At 38.4% G+C, this 24,091-nt stretch overlaps 3 protein-coding genes across 6 annotated transcripts; 1 reads left to right on the top strand and 2 right to left on the bottom strand.

The window, feature by feature from the left end:
• The first annotated feature begins 108 nt into the window (after positions 1-108).
• LOC110964480 (serine/threonine-protein kinase MAK-like) lies at positions 109-14,940 on the top strand. Of its 2 annotated transcripts, XM_051953578.1 has the most exons (16): positions 110-373; positions 454-669; positions 3,237-3,291; positions 4,578-4,699; positions 7,025-7,107; positions 7,342-7,474; positions 8,080-8,251; positions 8,729-8,896; positions 9,883-10,230; positions 11,125-11,303; positions 11,378-11,499; positions 12,304-12,399; positions 12,950-13,024; positions 13,978-14,076; positions 14,472-14,570; positions 14,657-14,940. In XM_051953578.1, exons 2-16 carry the CDS (start codon positions 491-493, stop codon positions 14,791-14,793), a joined length of 2,067 nt encoding a protein of 688 aa, XP_051809538.1. In that variant the 5' UTR covers positions 110-373; positions 454-490; the 3' UTR covers positions 14,794-14,940. The 2 variants fall into 2 exon arrangements, with proteins under 2 accessions (XP_051809539.1, XP_051809538.1); XM_051953579.1 differs by having other exon boundaries at positions 109-669.
• An 822-nt stretch (positions 14,941-15,762) lies between these two features.
• Positions 15,763-16,827, bottom strand: LOC110964482 (transmembrane protein 14C-like). Of its 3 annotated transcripts, XM_022213237.2 has the most exons (5): positions 16,751-16,827; positions 16,519-16,645; positions 16,128-16,229; positions 15,970-16,057; positions 15,763-15,868 (listed from the first exon to the last, which is right to left on the bottom strand). In XM_022213237.2, the coding sequence occupies exons 2-5, from the start codon at positions 16,592-16,594 to the stop codon at positions 15,808-15,810; spliced, it is 327 nt and encodes a 108-aa protein (XP_022068929.1). In that variant the 5' UTR covers positions 16,595-16,645; positions 16,751-16,827; the 3' UTR covers positions 15,763-15,807. The 3 variants fall into 3 exon arrangements, with proteins under 3 accessions (XP_022068929.1, XP_051809540.1, XP_051809541.1); XM_051953580.1 differs by having other exon boundaries at positions 16,128-16,345; positions 16,519-16,806; XM_051953581.1 differs by having other exon boundaries at positions 16,519-16,765.
• A 93-nt stretch (positions 16,828-16,920) lies between these two features.
• On the bottom strand, positions 16,921-23,436 carry pak1ip1 (PAK1 interacting protein 1). Its single transcript, XM_022213236.2, has 10 exons — positions 23,144-23,436; positions 22,271-22,433; positions 21,624-21,744; positions 21,462-21,536; positions 21,332-21,384; positions 20,372-20,517; positions 19,186-19,283; positions 18,442-18,541; positions 17,682-17,811; positions 16,921-17,163 (listed from the first exon to the last, which is right to left on the bottom strand). Exons 1-10 carry the CDS (start codon positions 23,207-23,209, stop codon positions 17,048-17,050), a joined length of 1,068 nt encoding a protein of 355 aa, XP_022068928.2. The 5' UTR covers positions 23,210-23,436; the 3' UTR covers positions 16,921-17,047.
• Positions 23,437-24,091: the final 655 nt, after the last annotated feature.

Raw genomic sequence — 24,091 nt, 5'->3', positions numbered from 1 at the left:
TAATAATCAGCTTTCCACATTGAAATAATCTATAATAAGCACTTAATTAGTAGTACTTTCTCTCTTCGTGGGGTTCAGTAGGTTCTTCTGCTTCCAGTTTAGTGACATTAACTTAAATGTGCAAACACTTTTACTAAACAGACTGAATTAAATTGGACTGGATGAGATTTAGCAGTAAAACATGCCTGTTTGGATGCAGATAGAATCAACACCACGCTAACGGACGGTCTCTCTGTTTCCTGGCACTCTGCTTCAGTCACATGGCTTTAATCCACTTCTCCTCTCAGGCTCTCGTCCTTCCTCTGCAGCAGGAAGGCTTAGCTCCAGAGAGGTGAGACTCAGAGCAACAGGCGGGATCCAGACGCCTCTCCAGGTAAACCTCGACTCTCCATCACCAGCCTGCAGAGAGGGAAGCAGCAGGTTAAAGGAGGCTTTATTTCTATGTTTCCATAGCAGCAGGACAGAGGTTTCTGATGTCTCTGAGCTCATAATGACCGACTGCTGGAGCGTGGGAGACCCTCAAGGCTCCTCGCTGAAGGAGAGGCTGAAGGAGGGCTCGGTGTGGACCATGAACCGGTACACCACGCTGAAGCAGCTGGGCGACGGCACGTATGGAAGCGTGCTGCTGGGCAAGAGCAACGAGACGGGGGAGCTGGTGGCCATAAAGAGGTAAACATGCAAATAAACATATTAATGGAAAAAAGAGCTAAACATGCAAATAAACATATTGATGGGAAAAAAGAGGTAAACATGCAAATAAACATATTAATGGAAAAAAGAGGTAAACATGCAAATAAACATATTAATGAAAAAAAGAGGTAAACATGCAAATATACATATTAATGAAAAAAAAGAGGTAAACATGCAAATAAACATATTAATGAAAAAAAAGAGCTAAACATGCAAATAAACATATTAATGAAAAAAAGAGGTAAACATGTAAATAAACATTAATGGAAAAAAGAGGTAAACATGCAAATAAACATATTAATGGGAAAAAAGAGGTAAACATGTAAATAAACATATTAATGGAAAAAAAGAGGTAAACATGCAAATAAACATATTAATGGGAAAAAAGAGGTAAACATGTAAATAAACATATTAATGGAAAAAAGAGCTAAACATGTAAATAAACATATTAATGAAAAAAGAGGTAAACATGTAAATAAACATATTAATGAAAAAAGAGGTAAACATGCAAATAAACATATTAATGGAAAAAAGAGGTAAACATGCAAATAAACATATTAATGGAAAAAAGAGCTAAACATGCAAATAAACATATTAATGGAAAAAAAGAGGTAAACATGCAGGAACGGACAGCGCTGGGTTGTTGTGACTCTAAGCTGATTAAAACCTGACAGGTGGCTGCACTCTAACATGTGAATAAGAAAACACACGATAAAGTGAGATGTTTTTTCCCTCTGTTTGCATCATGTGCTGCAGGAAATAAACGTTTAGAACAGCTGCACATAAAATGAGCAACATTCCAGCTGCAGGTCATTAAATCACATCAGAGGTGAACAGTTAGTTTATTGAAATATAAACCATAGAAAAAATCAAGATTTAATTCAGAGTACATCCAAAATTTTAACTTTTTTTTTTTTTTTACTAAAAGCAGGTTGTAGAATGATTCAACCCCCATGAGATTGAATCTTCAGCAGTCTTTATCTGCAATGATCTTCCTTCCTTCCTTCCTTCCTTATTTCCTTCCTTCCATCCTTCCCTCCTTCCTTCCTTCATTATTTCCTTCCTTCCTTCCTTCCTTCCTTCCTTTCTTCATTATTTCCTTCCTTCCATCCTTCCTTCCTGATTTCCTTCCTTCCTTCCTTCATTATTTCCTTCCTTCCTTATTTCCTTCCATCCTTCCTTATTTCCTTCCTTCCTTCCTTCCTTCATTATTTCCTTCCATTCTTCATTATTTCCTTCCTTCCTTCCTTTCTTCATTATTTCCTTCCTTCCATCCTTCCTTCCTGATTTCCTTCCTTCATTATTTCCTTCCTTCCTTATTTCCTTCCATCCTTCCTTATTTCCTTCCTTCCTTTCTTCATTATTTCCTTCCTTCCATCCTTCCTTCCTTCCTTCCTTATTTCCTTCCTTTCTTCATTATTTCCTTCCTTCCTTCCATATTTCCTTCCTTCCTTCCATATTTCCTTCCTTCCTTCCTTTCTTCATTATTTCCTTCCTTCCTTCCTTATTTCCTTCCTTCCATCCTCCCTTCATTATTTCCTTCCTTCCATCCTTCCTTCATTATTCATTATTTCCTTCCTTCCTTCCTTCCATATTTCCTTCCATCCTTCCTTCCTTCCTTCCTTCATTATTTCCTTCCTTCCTTCCATTCTTCATTATTTCCTTCCTTCCTTATTTCCTTCCTTCCTTCCTTTCTTCATTATTTCCTTCCTTCCTTTTTCCTTCCTTCCTTCCTTTCTTCATTATTTCCTTCCTTCCATCCTTCCTTCCTGATTTCCTTCCTTCATTATTTCCTTCCTTCCTTATTTCCTTCCATCCTTCCTTATTTCCTTCCTTCCTTTCTTCATTATTTCCTTCCTTCCTTCCTTCCTTCCTTCCTTATTTCCTTCCTTTCTTCCTTATTTCCTTCCTTCCTTCCATATTTCCTTCCTTCCTTCCTTTCTTCATTATTTCCTTCCTTCCTTATTTCCTTCCTTCCATCCTTCCTTCATTATTTCCTTCCTTCCATCCTTCCTTCATTATTTCCTTCCTTCCATCCTTCCTTCATTATTTCCTTCCTTCCATCCTTCCTTCCTTATTATCTTCCTTCCATCCTTCCTTCATTATTCATTATTTCCTTCCTTCCTTCCTTCCTTCCTTCCTTCCTTTCTTCATTATTACCTTCCTTCCTTCCTTCCATATTTCCTTCCATCCTTCCTTCCTTCCTTCATTATTTCCTTCCTTCCTTCCTTTCTTCATTATTTCCTTCCTTCCTTATTTCTACCTGCTTTTTGTAAAAAAAAAAAAAAAAAGTTTAAATTTTGGATGTATTCTGAATTAAATCTTAATTTTTTCTTTGGTTTTATATTTCAATAAACTAAGTGTTCACCTCTGATGTGATTTAGTCGCCTGCAGCTGGAAAGTTTCTTATTTGGCCAGAATGTCAAAAATGTCAGAGGGTTGAATTATTTTATATGTAGCTGTAGGTATTAGCCATGGAATAAGTCAAAATGTCAGCATTAACAGAAAAAAAGTCTCGTCTTGAATGTGTATTTTATTCCCCTTAGGATGAAGAGGAAGTTTTATTCCTGGGACGAGTGCCTAAATCTGAGAGAGGTGAAGGTAAGAATCTTATAAGTTGATGCAGCAGCTCAGGTCAAAATAAAAGTACAAAATTCAGCATTGCTTTCATTTTTGAAAACAACCAATCTTTTTTTGCCGTGCAAATGCTATAAAAGCTTTTTTTTTTTAAATCATCGTTATTATTTATTTACATATTTTTACAGTAGAGCTGCTTGAGTTTTGTTTAGTTGCATGAAGAGCAAATAAAAGTTTATTTTGGTGGTGAAGTTGACAAGTGAAAGTCCAGTCAATGCTGTTTTTATGTTTAGAAATGAGGTTATGTTCATGTTTAAGTTTTAACTAATCAAAGTAGGGATGTCTGATATTGGCCGATATTGTCCAACCCTCAATTTCCGATTCCGATATCAACCGATACCGATATCTGTGGGCTGTTTAGCTAATTCTCAGTACCATCACATATCTCCTGTGGTGGAATTAACACATCATGCCTCATTTTATTGTGATGCTCCATTGGATGTATTCTCAGATACAACAAGGCTTTCAGATGGAAACATTGTCTGAGCAACAAAAGAAAATATTTAAGCTGAAGTTACTGAAAAATTGCCATATTTATGCATTTTTTGTTTAAATTGTCTCAAACAACAGTTCACACTCTCCCTCCCTCTATGAGTCGGTAAATGCCGGTAAATCCAGACATTATTTTATCGGTTTTCACGATGGGCAAAAAAACTGATAACAATATCGACCGATATTACATTTTTATGCCGATATCGGGCCGATAATCCGTAGTTATAGTTGATGCAGCAGCTCAGGTGAAAATAAATGCTTTTTTAAAATTCTAATTTATTTTCTTTATTTATTCTACAGTAGAGCTCCTTGAGTTTTGTTTAGTAGCAGTAATTGCAAATAATAGTTTATTTTTGTGGCAAAGTTGACACGTAAAAGTCCAGTCAATGCTGTTTTTATGTTTAAAAATGAGGTTATGTTCATGTTTAAATAAGCTACAAAAATGTATCAGTCCTTGTTTTTATTCAGCTTTGTTTGACAATAAGCGAGGAAGACGTCAGCTGCAAACTGCTCTCTTACCACATTTAAATCTGTTCCTTTATTGTATCACAGCTTTGATCCACTGCCTGCTCCTTAGTGTTAAAAATAGCTGGCAAGAGGTGATGTAGAAATTATTGTGGAAGCTCAAACTCTTCTGGTACATGAGCCTCCAGGAGCTGCATGAAAACAATCATTTAGACGCCGTGTTTGGGCGTTTGGGGTTCTTCACCTACATAATGAGCTGATTCCTGATGAGTATATGGTCTGTGTTTCCTCAGTCCCTGAAGAAGCTGAATCACGCTAACGTGGTGAAACTGAAGGAGGTGGTCAGAGAAAACGACTACCTGTACTTCGTCTTTGAGTACATGAAAGAAAACCTGTATCAGCTCATGAACGAACGGTAAGAAGACTGAATTCACGTGAAAGCAGAATCACATTGTGTCAGCCATTTAGTCATTTCTCTGGTCTAATTCTGTCGTATATTTATTTTTTTCTCACCACTGGGAATGTGAGAATTATTCGGGTTGGCTTGAGTCATCGTGTGTCGGTCTTCATTTTTACAGAAACAAGTTGTTCCCTGAGTCAGAAACATTTCAGAGACTTTCCCTTATTCATGAACATGCGAGGTGACTTCAGTGCAGATAGATTCTGTCCTTTCTGTCTTTTAGATCTCTATTTGGGTTTATAGAATGTATAATATTTCAGTAAATGAAAACTTTAAACCTTAAAAACAGAAATATGCTTGGTGGATAGCTGATACCACATTACAGGATTCTTTTTTTTTTTTTTTTTTTCCAAAAATGACTCACTTCTGTGATCCGGTGAGAAGAGGAGGTGCAAAGTTTTGCTTCTGAGAATGAAAAAATAAATAAACTCTATAGTATTTGTGGGTGTTTGTGTCATTCAAGATTCAAGAGTTTTTATGTCACATGCTCATACAGTGTGTGCAAGAACAATAAGATGTTTTAAAAAGAGAAATCTTTAGAAAAACAAAAGACAAACAGAAAAAGTCAACGTCAGAAATAATGAGGTAGAGATCTGAAGCTAAAGTGCAGTGTGCTGTACTAGAGTGTAGTTTGGTGTGTGTGTCTACATGTTATTTACATGGAGTCATGGAAAAAAACGATTAGACCATCCTTGTTTTCTTCAGTTTCTTGTTCATTTTAATTCCTGATGCCACTAAAGGTTCATTACCTGCAGATACAATGAACAGGACTTTAAATGCAGCTGATTCCATCATACTTTATGTTCTATCTGACATGCTTCAGCTTCATTGTATTCCAGGGTACATAAGAGACCATTTCCTGTCATCAGCAGCACATGTAAAGGTCTAGAGTGGTTTCCTGCTGACATTCAAGCCGTAGAACAACTCAGAAGTCATCAGTTCTCACATAACGCCTAAAACTAAAGGATTATGAGAAGCCACAAAGGCAGCCATCATGAGTGAGAGACGGGTAGAGAAAAAACTGAAGATCTGCAAGACAGCCGTTCATTACACCAAGAAAAAACAAACCCAGCATGGTTCTACCAAACTGCTGACTGGTCAGGAAACGTCTTTCTACCACCAGATGACCGTCACTCATCTGTTCCTGTCAGGAATCGTCCTCAGACCTCCAGGGACATTAATAATGAGTGGGCAAAGTCCAGAAATGGGACTTTGGACAGTTGGAAAGCGACTTGTTGAAGCTGGTCTGAAGTCACACAGGGCAGGAAGAAGTCCTTCATCAAGGAAAGGCAGAGGAAAACCCGGTTACTCTTTGCTGGGATCACAAGGATTGGACTTTTGATGATTGGGCTAAGGTTCTCTTCTGGGATGAATCCAGTTTTCAGTTGATGTCCACTCCATCCAACTTACTGGTTAGGAGGAAGCCTGGAGAAGCTCCAAACCAGACTGTCTGCCCCTACAGTAAAACATGGGGGTGGATCAGTGACCATCTGGGGTAGTTTCAGTCTGAGTGGAACACGGACAATGAACCAGGTCATGTTTGGGGCTACTCTGGAAAACAGTCTTCTTCCATCAGCTGGAAAACTCTTTCCTGCCTCCAATGACTGGATTTTCCAACAAGACAAGGTCAATTAAAGCCTGGATGGAGAACCAGAACACTGGAACCATACCTTGGCTGCTCAATCACCAGATCTAAACCCAACTGAAAACCTGTGGAAAGTTATCATACGCTAAATGGAGAACCACAAGCCCAAAAACAAAGCAAGCTAGTTAGAATTAGTGCAACAGGAATGAACTGCTGTGATCAGAAGCTGGTGGAGAGCATGAAGAGACATCAGAAACAATGGTTATAAATCAGTACTAACTCCTGTGTGGATCATGGGACTAAAACAGACAGAAAAGAAAACATGGAATCATAAAAGCTGTTTTTGGCAGAACAATGCCATAGATACTGATGGAAGAACTGAAGGGATTTTGGTTTTTATCAAGAAAATCATGGAAAATGTCTGATATCAGCTCTGAAATTAAACTCTTATGAGCTATTTTTGTTGTTATCATTAGAAATGTCCAAACAAATGCAACTTTACCGGACATTAAAATGAAGAAAGTGAAGAAAACAAGAGTGGACTAATCATTTTTTCAATGACTGTATTCACATCACTCCAGATGTAGAACAAATGAGGTGTTTCCCACCTCAAAAACATGTAATTTTCTGCATCGTGATATTTCTTTATCCCTTTTCTTTCTTTCTTTTGTCTTCTACCACTTTGCTGCTGCCAGGGAAGAAAAGATGTTTTCTGAAAATGAGATAAGGAACATTCTGTTCCAAGTCTTATCTGGTTTAGCTTTTGTGCATAAGCACGGTAAGAGACTCCGTCTGTCTTTCCCTTTTGCTTTCTGTCTACTTTTCAGGCTGTCAGGTCAAAAATTCCTTCTAGCTGCAGATTTGTTTCAGTCTAGAAGCTTTGATTGGCGTCAATAGAGTCATGCCTTGGTAGTCGTGGTAGTGATAGTTGTAGAAGTTATGAGATGACAACTGTTTTGTTTTAGAAGATAATCCTAATGTATGGGTCTACTCATACGTTCTTGTTTTTTAGGGTACTTCCATCGTGATATGAAACCAGAGAACTTGCTCTGCATGGGCCCCGAGCTGGTGAAGATCGCAGATTTTGGACTGGCAAGAGAAATCCGTTCACAGCCACCCTATACGGATTACGTATCTACGAGATGGTGAGACTGATCTTACACATGAGTGAATAATTACTGTAGATACGAAAACAACAAATAGTCTGCGATAAAATCACTTCACACAAGCTTTATAAAGACTCCTGGATTAAACTGTCACTTGGCAAGAAAAAAGTAAATCTGGTTAGGAGGTGGGAAGGAAGTCACAGCGACTAGACAGAGGATAATCAGTGTTAGGATTATTTTGGGGTTTCCTGGATCAAGAAGGGGCCTTTAGGGAAGGTTTAGGTCACAGCAAAGGCAATGAGTCTGTGTTCACTCAATGCATTTTCCTGTTATTTTTCTGACAATTTTATGAGCAAAAATGTCTAATAGCTCAAATAAATGACAAACCAATTCCATAGATAGATAGATAGATAGATAGATTTTCTGGATTTGAGGAGAGGCATGGATGGATGGATGGATGGATGGATGGATGGATGGATGGATGGATGGATGGATGGATGGATGGATGGATGGATGGATGGATGGATGGATGGAATTTCTTCAACAAACTGCAGCATATAAACAATTATCGAGCCAAGGGGGATTTGCCCAACAGTAAAGTTAAACCACTACTTGCCGACGTTCTCTTTACGTTCTTCTGTCAGGTACCGAGCCCCAGAGGTTCTGCTCAAGTCCAGCTCCTACAGCTCTCCCATTGACATCTGGGCCGTCGGCTGCATCATGGCGGAGCTGTACACCCTCAGACCGCTGTTCCCAGGAAACAGCGAAGTGGACGAGATCTTCAAGATCTGCCAGGTGCTGGGAACGCTGAAGAAGGTGAGGAGCCGTCACAATGCGTCGTCATGTCGTGGTTCTGCTGTAACTAAACTCAGTTCATTATGTTCTTCTTGAGACGTTCTCCAAAGTAAAATATCAGTCTGAGGCTTCTTCCTGGTTTTAACAGACGACATCACATCTCCCCTGTTCTGGCTGCTCTTCATCGGCTCCCTCTCCATTTTAGAATTGATTTCAAGGTTCTACTGATCACTTTTACAGCTCGACAACCCTTTCCCCTGGCTATACTTTAGACATGTAAACCTGTACGTCCCTACAGCAGCCTTAGATCCTTGGTGGTCCCTCCTGATAGTTCCAGGTCTTCCCCATCAGGACCACTCAACTTTGGAATGACCTGTCTGAGGAGATACCGTTCCCCCAATCACTAACTTCTTCTAAACGACTTCTTAAATCCACTTTTATTGATTATTGTTCTTCTTAAAGGTGCTATACAAATAAAGTTATTCTTACTACCATCAGCCTGACTGGCCTGAGGGCTACAACCTGGCCACCTCCATGAACTTCCGCTTCCCAAAGTATTCCCCCACCAGCCTCAGGTCGCTGATTCCCAACGCCAGCAACGAGGCCATCGCTCTGATGAAAGACATGCTGCAGTGGGACCCCGAGAAAAGACCGAGTGCTGCTCAGGTACGTTTAAAACCCGCTGGCTTTTCATACAGATTAGAACTAGCAGACAGACTGGCTAACGCTGAGGTGTTTCCAAACACGAGTCCTTGAGGCGAATGCTTTCATCCCGAGTGCCTTTAAGTACCTCTGCATCTATTCTTAGCAGCAGTGGTCCGAGTGGGAATCAATCAGCTTACCGTGGCTGTTAACGTAAAACCAAACCTGACATGTGGATGTTCTGAGGCAGTCCATGAACAGTTCAAGGTTTCTGAGACAAATGTGGACAAAAACAACACATTCTGTTGTTTCTGTTATTTTCAGTTCTTAATTTCTATGTTTTATTAAACCTTGTGTTGTCCGGCAGGTCAAATTGATCCGTTTTAAAGTTTAAAAATGTGGAAAAAAATATAAAAATTCACAGTGAAACTTCTGATATCCACATTTTCAACATTTTTGATAAATCTTTGAACTTTTTTTTGGCAAAAAGAAATGTTAAAAATGTTTCTTAAGAATATTCACATAAAAATCAACCAAAATCCAGCGAAATTCACTGGATTTTGGTTGATTTTAATGTGAATGATGTTAAAGAAAATAATTAGAAGTTTTACTGATATATATGGAATCACTTTAGATATTTTTACTCATTTTTTGGAAGATTTTTACTCATTTTTTGGAAAATATTTACACAAATTTTCTTGCCAAATTTAGGGGAATTTTTTAAAAATCAAACTTTTAAGGGAATTTTTTGAAGAATTATTGGAGCTTTCTTCCTGAAGGTTTTGCAAATTTTCAGAAATTTGGAGGATTTTTTTTGCTGAATATTTAGATTTTTTTCAGACAAGGAAACAATGCTTTTGGTGCCTGTAAATGAAGACAACAGGAGGGTTAAAATAATTGTCATGTTTTTCTGTATGCTCTTCTTGTACTTCATTTATTGTTCTGTGCCGCTTATTTCCTGCACTAACCTTGCTGATCTTTTCCTGGTTTTGCTCTGACCGTGTTTCCAGGCTCTCAGGTATCCATACTTCCACGTTGGCCAGTCCCTCGGTGGTCCTCTGAAGCACTCGGAGCAGCACAGGAACCAGGAAAAGGCGTCTGAAGCAGCTCCAGAACTGAAGCCGCTGTCTCTTTGTAAGAATGATCTGGACTCCTGTGAAGTCAACAAACCCCGACCAGAACCACAGACCCGCAGCCAGTCGCTCCATCAGCCTCTGCAGCAGATCCTCCTTCCTCAGGAGAACATGGAGCCCAACGTTCACCAGCCAATGTGTTCCAGCGCCCTGATAGAAGGCCAACAAGAACCTCTGAGCCTGGTGAGGAACAGGCAGCCAGGGAGCTTTAAGACTGTCGGTCAGGTAAAGCATGGAAACCTCATTTTTTCTCCACCCTTTGGGATAATGTCGCTCATTTTAGGTTTGAGACATTTTGACTTTTTCATAGCTTTGCTGTGCTAAAACTAAAAGATGATATAACTGGAAAAGCACTCGGAGAGCGCAGACCTCTGCCAGGCCATCTGTCTGTCTGTCTGTTTGTCTGTTAACAGCATAACTCAAAAAGTCATGGACGGATTTTCACCAAATTTTTCCAGAATGCCCGGAAGAGCAAAAGTAACAATCGATTAGATTTTGGAGGTGATCCGGATCACCGTCTGGATCCAGGATTTTTTTGAAGGACTCTGTACAATTAAGAGATGGCCACCGGGCATTCTGTAAAAATTTGGTGAAAATTCATCCATAAGTTTTTGAGTTATGCTGTTAACAGACAGACAGACAGACAGACAGACAAACGAACTCCGATGATTACATGACCTCCTGGCGGAGGTAATTATGGCAAATGCTACTAGACTGAAGACCAGAGTTAAAACGTATAAAATACATAATGAGGAATATTCTTGTAATGACTGGTGTTTGATGGTGTGGGATGTGTCTGTGGAGAACACAGGCGTGGAAAAATTACCAACTCTCATGGTTTAAAAGACGAAGAACAGCTCAGCATCTCTGCCTTTTCTTAGGGTGATAATCACGACTAAGAACTATTCCTGGATTTTTGTCGACAATAGATCTTGCTGCCCTTGAATGCTGACTTTTTTGGAAGATCTTTTACACTTTAACATGGTCAGGTCTTAGATTCTGGCAAATGATTTGGGACTTAGCCTCCACTTCAGCAAGACAACAATCTCCTAATGTTGGGTTATTATTTGTTCATTTGTACCGGGCACGAGAATGACAGAGACGCTCTTTCTTTGCCAGCGAGGAGTCGCCTCTGGAACAGAGAACAGCGTATCTGTGGCTCGGACTGGACGGAGACGATGGGGACAGACGTCCTTCAAGTCGGTGGACAGCTGGGACGACGGTGACGACACGGACGCCGGAGTTTCCATCTCTAAGAAACCCACGATAATGTCTCTGAAGAACAGGGCTCTGGATCGGTGAGAGAACTTCATTGCCAAGTAAAAAGTGTCTCCATTACAGTTCTGAACAAATGAAATAAGTTTTTTTGTAGACTTTCAGAGTCAAAGACCAACGCAGGAGCAAAGCTAACGAGCAACGCTGGTCTGAGCAGAACCGACTCCACCATGATGTCCGCCAAGCAGCATTACCTCCGCCAGTCCAGATACGTACCCGGTGAGGACAAATATGATGCCTGTCCCTCTAAATCCAGCTTCTCCTGCATGAAAGCAAAAACTAAACACAAAACAATAAAACTAGAAAGTACAGGGTTTTTTTTTTTAAAAACGGAAATGTTTAGGGATCCCTGATAATATCAGTGGGACGATAGCCTGATATCGGCATAAACATGTAATATCGGTCAATATTGTTATCGTTTTTTTTGTCTATCATGAAAACCGATTAAATAATGCCCGGATTTATGTGATCGACTCATGGAGGGAGGGAGAGTGTGAACGCTGGTTTGAGACAATTAAAATAAAAAGTGCCATAAATACGTCATTTTTTCCATAACTTCAGTTGAAGTAGTTTTCTTATTTTCTCAATGTTTCCATCTGAAAGGCTTGTTGGATCTGAGAATGCATCCGATGGAGCATCACAATAAAAATGAGGCATGATGTGTTAATTCCACCACAGGAGATATGTGATGTTACCTAAAATTAGTTAAACAGACCACAGATATCGGCTGATATCGGAATCAGAAATTGGGAGTTGGACAATATCGGCATATCGGTTATCGACATAAAAGACAATATCCGACATCTTTAATGTTGATGCTGTTTTTTTAGACCTTTATTATTAACTTTATATTTATCATTGACCTCCTTTAGGATTAATCAATCAGTTCCCAAACTGGGTTCAAAGTATGATTAGAATAAACAGGATTACTGTCACCAGCATGTCAGACTGAGTTAAATAACCGCTCTATGGTGTGTGGGTTCTGGTAGACGAAATTCATCCTGAACTGTTTGTCTTTTTCAGGCGTAAATCCAAAAAGCAACTCGGCAGCAGGAAGCCAGGGCAAAAAGACGTGGGGCAACAGCAGAGCACCGGGGCTGGAGTTTCCTCTGGGTAAAGGTGAGAAAGATCCAGGATTAATGTTAGAACTTCTAAGTTTTTAAAGAAGAAACTGTTTCCACGAGACACTGACTGAATTAATCTGGTGTTGGATCAATAAAATGTATCTTCTCTTACATTTCTCTGGCTAATCCATCCAAACTGTGTTGTCATTAGATGTTTTGTGCTTCTTGGAGGCTAAACTCTCTCTTATGAAACCAACTCTACCTGATGGTTGGAGCTCAGTAAAACTCATGTAATTATTAGATTCAGGTTTTACTGACAAACTGTGTGTTGTGATGAGAAGCGTTCAGATAATGCAAAGTAAGAAAGTTCTTCCAGTATCTCCAATGATAACATTTGTCTCTGACAAAATATCTACATCCTATCCTACTGGACGTAGTTCTGCAGTCAAAGCAATTAGTTCTCTTTTTCTCGTCACACATCACTTAGTAAAAAGCTGCAAATGCTAAATTAAATTGATCGTCCATCCCCGACTTTCACTTCTCTCCTTCTTAGTTGTATTCTTTCTCTCCTCTTCCTGGTTTTCTCTCTCGTGTCGTGGTTCTAGATGTCAGTCTTCCCAAACTAACGGAGAAGCAGCCGCTGAAAGAAAAGACAGCGGACGATGTGGATTTTTCCAAAGGTAAAGTGTTTCAGCTGATTTAGCTGAAATTCTAGTGAAAGTAGTCGTAGCAATCATTCCATCTAGAACCTTAGCTCGACGTGTCGAATGATTTCACAGATAAGGTTTAAAAATGATCGACTGAAAAATAAAAGCCAGATTCATATGTCAGTTTACAAATAATCACAGAATATTTGATCTATTTTGACTGATAATAAATATTCTAAATAAATGGCATGATGAGGAAAAACTATGAAAGCTTCAGACCTTTATCTCTCATCGTTGCAGAGTTTTTGTAGATTCACTTTTCAATGCGAGAAAAAAATGCTAAAAGTTGGGTAATCTTTAACAAAATATATTGAAATGTATCCGACACATAAACCTGACATTTCACTTTAACCCTCCTTTTGTCCTCATTTACGGACATCAAAAAAATATTGCTTCCTTGTCTGAAAAAATCCAAAAATTCAGCAAAAAAATCCCCAAATTTCTGAAAATTTGCAAAACATTCAGGAAGAAAATTCCAGTAATTCCCTAAAAGTTAGATTTTTTTTAAAAAATCCCCCAAATTTGGTGAGAAAATTCTTGTAATTATTTTCAAAAGATGAGAAAAATCTTCCAAAAAATCCTAAAAATACCTAAAATGATAACACATATATCAGTAAAACTTATATTTTTCAAGAAACATTTTTAACATTTCCTTTTTTCCACCAAAAAATGTTAAAATATTTCCCAAAATGTTGAAAATGTGGACATCAGAAGTTTCACTGTGAAAATATATATATATTTTTTTCCCACATTTTCAAACTTTAAAACGGGTCAGTCTGAGCCTCAGGACGACACGAGGGTTAAACATTTATATTTTTTGATTTGAATTCCAAGCTGTGATGATTTGAGGTGGAATCAGTGTTCAGGTTTCTCTCTTTTTAAGCAGCAGTTTTTTAATCTGTGGCGGGTTTTCTCCTCATTTTCAGACTCCTCCAACATCAAGACTCCGTTTCCACCTTTCCAGAAGACTGAACCTGGAGCAGGAAGACAGAGGATTACCCTGGCACCCATAGCGCCCCCTGCTGGTAAACCACCACACAGACTGTATTATAGAGTAAAGGTTCAGTAAGGGACGTACAACATACGTTTAGTCAAGTAAAAGTGGATAATCAATAACATGGGGTCTCTGATTACTCAGGTAAATAACAGAATAAAGTCTTCACCTTAACATCTGAACTTGTTCTACTGGAAAACATTTTGGTCTAGAAAGAGCGCTATAAAATAAGTTTTTGGGTTTAAAAATGGTTTGTTCAGGTCTCAACTTGAGTTCTCTTCTTTGACTTTCTCAGGTGTTTTGGTTGATTAGCAGAACTGTTTCTGGTTTGTTGCGTTCCTTCAGCGCCCCCTGGAGTCAGAAAGCAGTCCAGAAAAAAGTGAGAGGATTTCATTTTAACTATCCTTCTTTTTCTAACTTTTCTAGTCGATCTGTCGTCTGCTGCTGATCTGAGAACAGGAGCTAAAACCAAACCATCCAAAAGCAAAACCTCCTTCAACAAGCCCTCAAATCCCTCAAATGAAGGTGAAGAAAACAACAAAACAACAAAACAAGCCACCACGGAGTAGAAAAGCTTCATATAAACTTCTTGTCTTCTACGTTCCTCTCAGAGAACGAAGGAGGACGGAGGAGCAGGTCTGTGAATCCTCAGGTTCCTGCCTCCAAAGCCTCCTTCTGCAGGAGCTCCAACCTGCAGCCGGTCCACGGACGGGTCGACTGGACGGCCAAATACGGAGGTCATCGGTAGCAGGATCCACCTACAGAATATTGTTTTGTGCTCTACAGGCGGGTCAGAACTTCTAGTGCCTGTTTGTTAATAATGAAATAAAGTAGTTATTTTTATAATTAAGCGAGTGATTTATTTCTTCACAGCAGCAAAAAAAGGTGCAAAAGGAGTGCCATGATAAGTGATAAATCTGTTAAAAAAAAATCAGGAAATAAATGTATAAGTATAAAGAGGAATAAATAAATAAAATCTGTGAAAAATAAAGAAATTTTTTTTAATTATTCATTTTATATTTACACATTTATTTCCTTACTTTTAACAGATTTTTTTTATTTATTCTTTTATTTATTTCTCTTTATATTTACACATTTATTTCCTTTTAACAGATTTATTTTTTGATTCCTTTATCTTTCTCATTATTTTTACACATTTCCTTATTTTTGTAACAGTTTTTTAAAAAAAATATTCATTTTTATATTTACATTTATTTCCTTATTTTTAACAGATTTATTTTTTATTTATTCTTTTATTTATTTCTCTTTATATTTACACATTTATTTCCTTTTAACGGGTTATTTTTTTATTGATTCCTTTATCTATTTCTCTTTATTTTTACACATTTCCTTATTTTTAACAGTTTTTTAAATTATTCCTCTTTATATTGACACATTTATTTCCTTACTTTTAAGTTAAAAGTAAGGAAATAAATGTGTAAATATAAAGAGAAATAAATAAAAGAATTAATAAAAAATAAATCTTTTAAAAGTTTTAACAGATTTATTTTTATTTATTCTTTTATTTCTCTTTATATTTACACATTTATTTCCTTATTTTTTTAAAAATTCATTCCTCTTTATATTTTCAAATTAAAGTTAAATGTTTAAAAAAATGTCCCTCAGAAGGCATCTATTTGGTAGATTTGTTGTCCAAGTACTTTTTACTATAACATTTCATTTTTAATGTGTTTTTTAATTGCACAAGACTATAAAAGGAAATCAGGAATGTTTAATGTTGAAAATGTTGATTTGAATACATTCAGGTTTTGTGTGGTCGCGTCTTTAACATCCCAGTGATGATCTTCACCAGCATCAGTGCACTGAAAACAGATTACAACATTAATATCAGTTCATATTTATCATTTTTAACACATTTGTCTACAGTAGGAAACGGAAAAACGAGCAAAACTCTGCACCTCACCTCGCTAAAGTCATCAAACCGGCCGGCATGAACTTCCAGGAGTTCAGGAACCTGAATCCCATCACGGCGGCCAGAGTTCCTGCTGTCGCTGCGTTCAAAGACAAACCGTCAGTTTCTGAAAGTTTACGGTGAACGTTGAACAAACCAAACCTGCTCACCCAGTGAAAGCCACACATTCCTGGGGTTCTGAGACGTCTGATAAGAGCCGACGGCAGCCAGCAGGCCGAAGAGCAGACCGGCGACCAGAGAGGTGAGGCTGCCTGGAGGACGTTTACAGAGACGTTTATCTGACAGGAACACGAACCGAGATCTTCTACCCAGTTGGTGAAGTTTTTCCACATTTTGCATTTAAGACACGCTGCACAGTCTTGGGTAACTGTGTGTGAGCATATTGATAACTGGATTCTGGTCTATTGGAGTTAATGTTTGGGGGAAATTTGTGCATTTTTGTCTCCTCTGTGCTAAAAAATGTTCAAAATGTGTCTGAAATCTTCGTTTACTGCATTTAGACTGATGGAACTGATGAAACTGTCCTCAGGTGTCTCCTACCTGCTTTCACAAAACCCAGCACTCCTCCAGCTGACACCAGAACAGCATAACTCAGTCCGATCCAGTCCGCAGCCATCGGAACAAAGTCTCCACGAACAGCTTAGTTTAACCCGGACAACTCAGGTCCCTTCACCGGAAATAAACCCAAACTGATGTTAAAACACGAAAACAAACAGCTAAGGCAAACACTTCACAGCTAAGTTAAAAAATAATTTAATAACACCGATTACACCTGATTAAAACACGCAAAGTTTCAAAACAAACCGAAGTTTAAACCACTTCCTCGTTAAGACACTCACTTCCGGTGTCATTTATTTGTCTTCAAAATAAAAGCACACATAATAAAGTTCAACTTCGTGACTAAAATATTCTGTTTAGAAACTCAAGATACAAAAGACTCCATCGATTATAAAACATTTTTATTGTTTTCCATTTATTTTTTTCTTCTTTTCAGTGAACAGATCCTCCACTTTCTCCCCTCCAGGCGGCAAAATCAAACAGCACACATCCACACACTTCCACCGCCGTTCTATTTTCCACCGTCCTTCTTCTTCTTCTTCTTCTTGGGTTTGCTCTCGTCTTCCAGGACGACTTCTTCTGCTGAGATCCGGACTCGCTTCGTCTTTGAAAGCTCCTGCACGAGATCTGCGGACAGAAGCAGAACGATGAGACAAAGCTCGTCTCGCTTCACTCTCTAAATTTTCAGGCTTTCATCTTAAATATTCCCGGAGATATTTTCTTTTCAAATTTCAATGTGTGAGAAAATCTGCTGAAAGTGGGTCGACAGGCAACTTTTAAAAAAAGAATATATCTCGGAAAGTATTTGAAATATTACGCAAAAATTCCACAGATATCTTTAGAACTATCTGTATTTTATGCTATAAAGGTTTCAGGCAAATCAGAGAAATTAGAGAGAGAAAATAGCTCTAATATTTAATTCAATTTGAGGTGGAATGAGCCTGTTAACTGATGTTCCTTCAAAATAAGAGCTCTGTGGTAAGTATGCGTATGGACATAAATAGCCTTTAAAAACTGTAAAGCTCTGAATGTTTCCACTACATGTAAATACGAGCAACACTGAGCTTTATATATCCAGTCTCATTACCTGCAGAACATCTAAACATCTAAGTTAAATATTGCAAAATGAAAGTCAGCGTTTCCACCTTCAGATGTCGTCGCTTCAGTCGCTGGTTCCTCAGAGATCTGCTGCCCTGATGAAGGTTTCCACACGGCGAGGCACGTCAGCCGAGCTGCTGTGTTCACTTCCCCCAGGAGGGTGGGAGATTCCAGCTCCTGGAGGTCAGCAGAAATAAAACAGCAGCAGATCAGAGCAGGAATCCCAGAAATATTCATCTTTTACACACTGATATGTTTCATTTTATTCTAAAAAACATCTTTACCGTGTCTGGAACATCCACCGTTCTCCATCCAAACTAAACAACTCATAAAGAAATACAGTAGCTGCAAAATATCTAATTATTGTCAGCTGTTTTGATGACTAACACTTTATGAAAGAGTCTAAATTCCCTGAGTATTTTCAGTTTTTTTTGTTCCTCCTCTGACGGTAAACTGAAAATCTTTAAGGTGTGGGAAAAAACAAAACATCTGAGTACGTTATCTTTGGCTTTGGTCAACATTTTCCTCCATTTTTTAGAAGAAACCTGTTAAATATTATCCTTAATTTGATTTAATGGCCTTGAACAGTGCTCATTTCTGACAGTTTGGTCAATACTTTCTGTCAGTGAAGTGGGAAACGCTCTTTTAAAATGCATTTTTACATTACATTTTTAGTATTTAATGTTGAACGCATTTTTTTCTCCTATGGTTGTTGAATTACATTGAATTCTTGCAAAATGAAGCCAATTAATAAATAAAAAATAGCTCTATTGTCATGTTAAAAACAAACAGCAGGGTGAAACTTGCCTCTTTGAGATGGAGTTTCCACATTTTGATGAATCCGTCGTTGGAAGCCGTCACCAGCACGCAGTAATCCTCCATCATCAAACTATCCACTGCTTTCACTCTGAAACCACAAAAGGACGCAAAGATCTGCTCAAGGATGGATATCGTCTTTCCTGATGCGACTAAGCAGCCTCCATGTTGGTCTGCAGTCTAATCCGATCCCTCTCCTAACTACGATATGAACCCAAACATCAGAGAGAATCCTCAGAACTGATGTAGGGCTGCAACTAATGACGCGTCGACTAATCGTCTGAGCACGAAACGTCATCAAAAGCGGAAGTGAGCGCGCAATGCAACAGAAATCATCGTCCGACCGGAGCGCGGAACACGGACGGACATCGGCGCTGCATCGTGCATGTATTATGTATGCACGATGCAGCGCGGACGTCCGCGTTTAGATACAGCTGTACGTAAACGCTGACATCCGCGTTTACGATAGATCGTGGATGTCCGCGTTGCATCGTGCATACATAATACATGCATGATGCAGCGCCGATGTCCGTCCGTGATTTCTGTCGCATTGCGCGCTCACTTCCGCTTTTGATGACGTATCGTGCTCAGACGATTAGTCGACGCGATGCTTTCATGTACTGCTGCTCCGTTGGTGTCACTTCTCCTCTCTCGACCTCGCTGAACTTCCACAATAAAAGCATACAGAATACTCACCTGAAGACTAAACTGTGGGGGTAAAAACACTGAACTCACCTGGTTTCGTGAGCCTTGAACTCGCACAGCCACTTCTCTGTCGTCACGTCGCACAACCTCACGGTTTCATCGTCTCCTGCGACGGCCAGTATGGAGTTCTGAAAGAGCGGCAGGGTTACTGAGAATACTGCTGCTTCCTGCTGTCATTCTGACAGATTTACAAGACAACAGTCCTCCCAGGAAAATAAAAACCACCGAGTCGAGCATTTCTAAGTAAATCATACGCTTAAAGGGCCTATAAATACGTTTCTGTGGGCTCAATTATTCTGTTCTCATGTCAAACGGCTCCACTTCCTTGCAATTCCAGAATGATTTACGCGTTCACATGTTTGTTTTCTTTTTATTTGATATATTTAGAGTAGAGGATAAGATCTATAGAACCACTGCTGTACAGCTGGATGGTGACTTGTAAGAGAGAATATTTCTGTTCTGGTTGATGTGAACTACCCTCTTTTTCTTAACTTCGTCTGTCTTTTCTTGTTTTTTTTTGTATTTATAATACATGCATATGTACACCCCCTGTCAAAAGTTTTAGGACACTGTCTCATTCAAATAAAGTAGAACCTGTCCTACAACTTCTGACAGGGGGTGTATTTCATCATATGGATGTGATCAGGGCAGGACTCTGATCATACATGTAAAGTTTCAGGCAGATTGGAGCATGTTCAGGGCATTTACACAGCATTTGAAATTTCATGGAGAAGGATCAAAATTCCAGAGGCCGCCACGGACACGCCCTTTGACTTTGGAAAAAGATTTTAATAACTTTGGATCATTAAGGCCTCCTGTATGTACTGGCCCAATTTGAGGTGAATTGGAGTTTCCCCCTAGAAGGGGTTCGCTCCAGAAAATAATGAAAAATGGGCAAAATCTGACATTCAAGGCAAAATAGCTCACTTCCTGTTGGGTTTGGAATGTGGCTGTCACTGACTTTTTTGTTCAGCCTGATGTGCTGCATATGTGTACAAAATTTGGTAGATACACCCCCTGTCAAAAGTTGTAGGACAGGTTCTACTTTATTTGAATGAGAAAGTGTCCTAAAACTTTTGACAGGGGGGTGTAAGTGGGTTTATGCAGAGTGTCTCTGTCTGTATTATTTTCATTCCAAATAAGTCGCCAGTGCAGTAATTCTGTAACTGTTGGCTCATCTGAAAACACAACAAACAAAGTGTTAAAAAACCCTCACATTTAGGAAGCTAACAGATGAGATCCTCTTTGGGTTTGTGATCGTTGCCGTCACCGAGGCCGTCTGCAGGTCGTAGACGTTCACTCTGTCGTTCACCACAACCACGTATTTATCCCCGTCTGGAGACCATCTGACGATGTGGGCGTCTGTAAAGATTCATTTACAGAGTTAAACACACATGTTTAGTCATCTGGGAGGATTTAATAAACATTATGTGGCTCCAAATTCAAAATTTCCAACATTTATCAGAGACACTGTGGTTTCCAATCGAGAAATCAGTGAAGCCGGCGGCCTCTTTTAACTCTTCTATTAAGTTTTTATCTGGTAAAATACTTAAAATCCTACAGAAATCATTTAAATTAGAATTTACAGCTCCCCTTTTGACTATCAGAGACTAACCTGCAGCACTAATATGAGAGCATTTATTTCCAAATCTACCAAAAAGTCAAATATTTCTGTAGCAGTATGTGTATAAACACATTCCTAGTTGTACATCTAGATGGCATTTTATTTCTTTTTAATGTACGAATATAAACATTAAATATAAAACCTGTTTCAGTGTTTTAAATACAAGTTTGTAAAAAAGTTGTAGTGACAGTGTAATCAAAACAAAACCCACAATAAAGAGTTTTTTTTCATTTTATTCTCTTTTACTTACATATTTATCATTAGTACTATTGTTAGCATTGTAGCCTTTTGTTCACGAGTTTAACCTTGATTTTTATCTATTATTATTGTTACATGTTCCACTTGTTGTCTTACTTAAACGTGGCATTTTATTATTCTACATGCTGTTGTTATCCTCATTTATTCTGAGAATCTTTAACCAGCTTTCTGCTGTTCAGTGTTCTTGCTGAGTCTCCTTATTTTCTGTCTCTAAAACACAACTAAAAACAAAAAGCATATGAACAGTAAATCCATTTAAAACTTCTTCCCACCTCCCATCAGACGTAAACTTACTCTGTTTTATGTTTTTGATGAATGCTGATCTTCCGTTAACGAGGTTCCACGTTCTAAAGGGCAGAAGAGACACAAGAGTCATTTCCTTTTATCAGAGTCTGACAGATCCTGGTAGTCCAGAAGGTTTTACCTCAGAGTTTTATCTGTTCCCACTGAAAGCGCGAGTTTCCCAGAAGGATGGACGGACATGGACGTGACATGGCCTCTGAGGAAAATAAACCAAGTATTTTGAGTCAGTAAAAACAAACGAAGCCTCCTCGATACATCTGCAGCTTTATGTCTGTTTACTCACTTGTGAGCTTTAATGGATTTCAGACATTCCCATTTCTTTGTGCTCCAAACACACAGCAGTCCGTCTTCTCCTCCACTCAGCAGGTGAGACGAACCGTAAAACTCGAGGCAGGTGATGCTTCCTGAACAGTCAAACATACAGAACACAAGCTGCAGCTTATTTTCACTTTACATACGGTAAAAAATAAAGAAAATCTGTGTACATATATATCACTTTTGCTAGTTTTGTATCTGGGTTTTTATACATATACGTATATAATTTTTCCTAATTTTTTTGCTTTTTTCTATATTTGAGTCTTTCAGGGTTAACAAAACTGATGAATTATGAATAACATTAAATTTATTTGCCTTTCAACATAAAATAAAAAAAATTGAAGCAAGAAAAACGTGTGCTGAGATGCAATAAATGGATAAAACGGCTGATTGAAACAGACCCAATAACAAGCGTTTCCCTTTTATTTTTTACACCTGATTATCATCTGATTGTTTACAATAAATCCAACAACTATTATCAATTCATCGACAAAAAGAAAAGATTTATCCCACGTCAATAACTTATTAAATGGTGTAAAGCACAGAAGAGTGTCATTTGTATTTAATCTGGTGTCTGAGTTCTGTGTATGTTGGTATCTATCTATCTCTGCTCACCGTCATGATGCAGCAAAGCTCCGTGTTCGATTCTCTTCTTCATGTCGTACAGCTGGATGGTCTCATCTTTGCTTCCTGTGACGACGAACCGTTCGCTGGTGGCGACGGACGACACCGAGGCCGTGTGGGCGTGATGTGTGAAGTTGGCTTTGGCCGTCCACTCCTGCACAATGACAAAGAAAACAAAGGAACACATTTTAGAAAACTGAAACTGAGAGAAAACACACACACAGATTTTACAGTAGCTGTCAGATTCTTGAAAAAAATATAATCAGAAAAAAGGTGCATTTTTTCCCCCTTTCTCCCTGATCATGATACAAAGCAGGAAGAAAATATTCTGGATTACAAAAGAAACAAGCAAAAAACAGCAAAACAAACAAAAAAACTGTTATGGACAAATAAATGACAATTTTCTTTTATATGATAATACATCTGCAGATTCAGCTGAGGCTAAATGCAGTCTTCAGTGCATTAAATGTTCATATTAAGTTAAATATTTGCATATTTAAACTAAACTGATGGCACTTACTTCTGGAACATTTACTTTTAATAGCTGTATACAGCTGATTATTATGTTTTCCTGAACTATTTACATGAAATTTACAGATCTTTGCATGTAAAGACAATTATTCATGCAAAGTTGGAACACGGTTTCTTAAATCTAATGTAACTTTCAGGACTTAAACTCAAAATAAAGCAACAGGAGGTCGTGGTGTTCAATATTTAACTAATAACTTTAAATTTGTGACTATAATATGAGCATTATCTTAAATACCAGTTATTATCTTATTAAATATACAATTAAACTACCAGCTAATCCCGCTGACAGTCTTCTCAGATTATATTTACACAGTAAATAACCCTTAAACGTACCTTTTCATCAGTTTTCACTCTGTAACCGAAGGTGATCTGTTCGTAGCTTCCAGCTATCAGCTCCATGCTGCCTCTCAGCTAGCAGCTAATTAGCTTTCGCTAAACTTTATTTTCCTTTTTCTGTCACTTTATACTCTCCTGCTTTGAATAGCAGCTGCCAAGGATCAAACGGAGACGTGTATGAGACACACGGTGAAAATAAACAACACAAACAGCTCGATAAACTCGCTTTCACATCACACCAGTAACTGTTCTCTGCTAAACACACATCAAAACAACGTGTGTGGCTTCTGCCCATGCGCAAACCTAGTTCTTCCCGTTTGACGTTGAGGGGTTTCAAATTTAAAGCTGAGATAAACGCAGCCGAATCTCCAAAATGTTTTTATCTTAGTATTTATCTAATATTACTGTCATTTTATTACATTCTTCGATGTATATTACTTTTCAAATATGTGTAATTAAGGCAGGGGTGTCAAACTCATTTTGGTCCAGGGGCCGCTTAAGGCCCAATTTGACCTCAAAGGGGCCGGACCAGTAATATTATAACATGAACAGAGAAGTAACAATAAGTCTAAGTTTTCCCGACATTTTAGTGGAAAGGGGAACAAGTATATTAGTAAAATCTTTATATGTAATGAACTGTCCTTTTAAAAATTATATTAGAAACAACCAGAGATTAAAGTAAGTGCATAAATGACGCGGAAATGTTCTCAGGTAACCTATCATTCGGCAAAGTAGCTGTTGGGCTGCATTATGGGATCTGTAGTTTGTGTGTTATCAGCGCTTCATATCGTCGGGCTATTAACAACAATAATAATAAATCAATGTAAAATGTTCTCGCTGGCCGGATATGGCCCGCGGACCTTGAGTTTGACACATGTGCTGCAGTCTGTCGGTTTGAGGCTGTTTCTACCAAAATATTGTAATTTTTATCTCAATCTGCTGAAG

The sequence above is a fragment of the Acanthochromis polyacanthus genome, chromosome 9 (genome assembly GCF_021347895.1).
Source record: "Acanthochromis polyacanthus isolate Apoly-LR-REF ecotype Palm Island chromosome 9, KAUST_Apoly_ChrSc, whole genome shotgun sequence".
NCBI lineage: Eukaryota > Metazoa > Chordata > Actinopteri > Pomacentridae > Acanthochromis > Acanthochromis polyacanthus.
The sequence above is the reverse complement of the archived record's forward strand: the minus strand, read 5'-3'. Positions and strand labels throughout refer to the sequence as shown.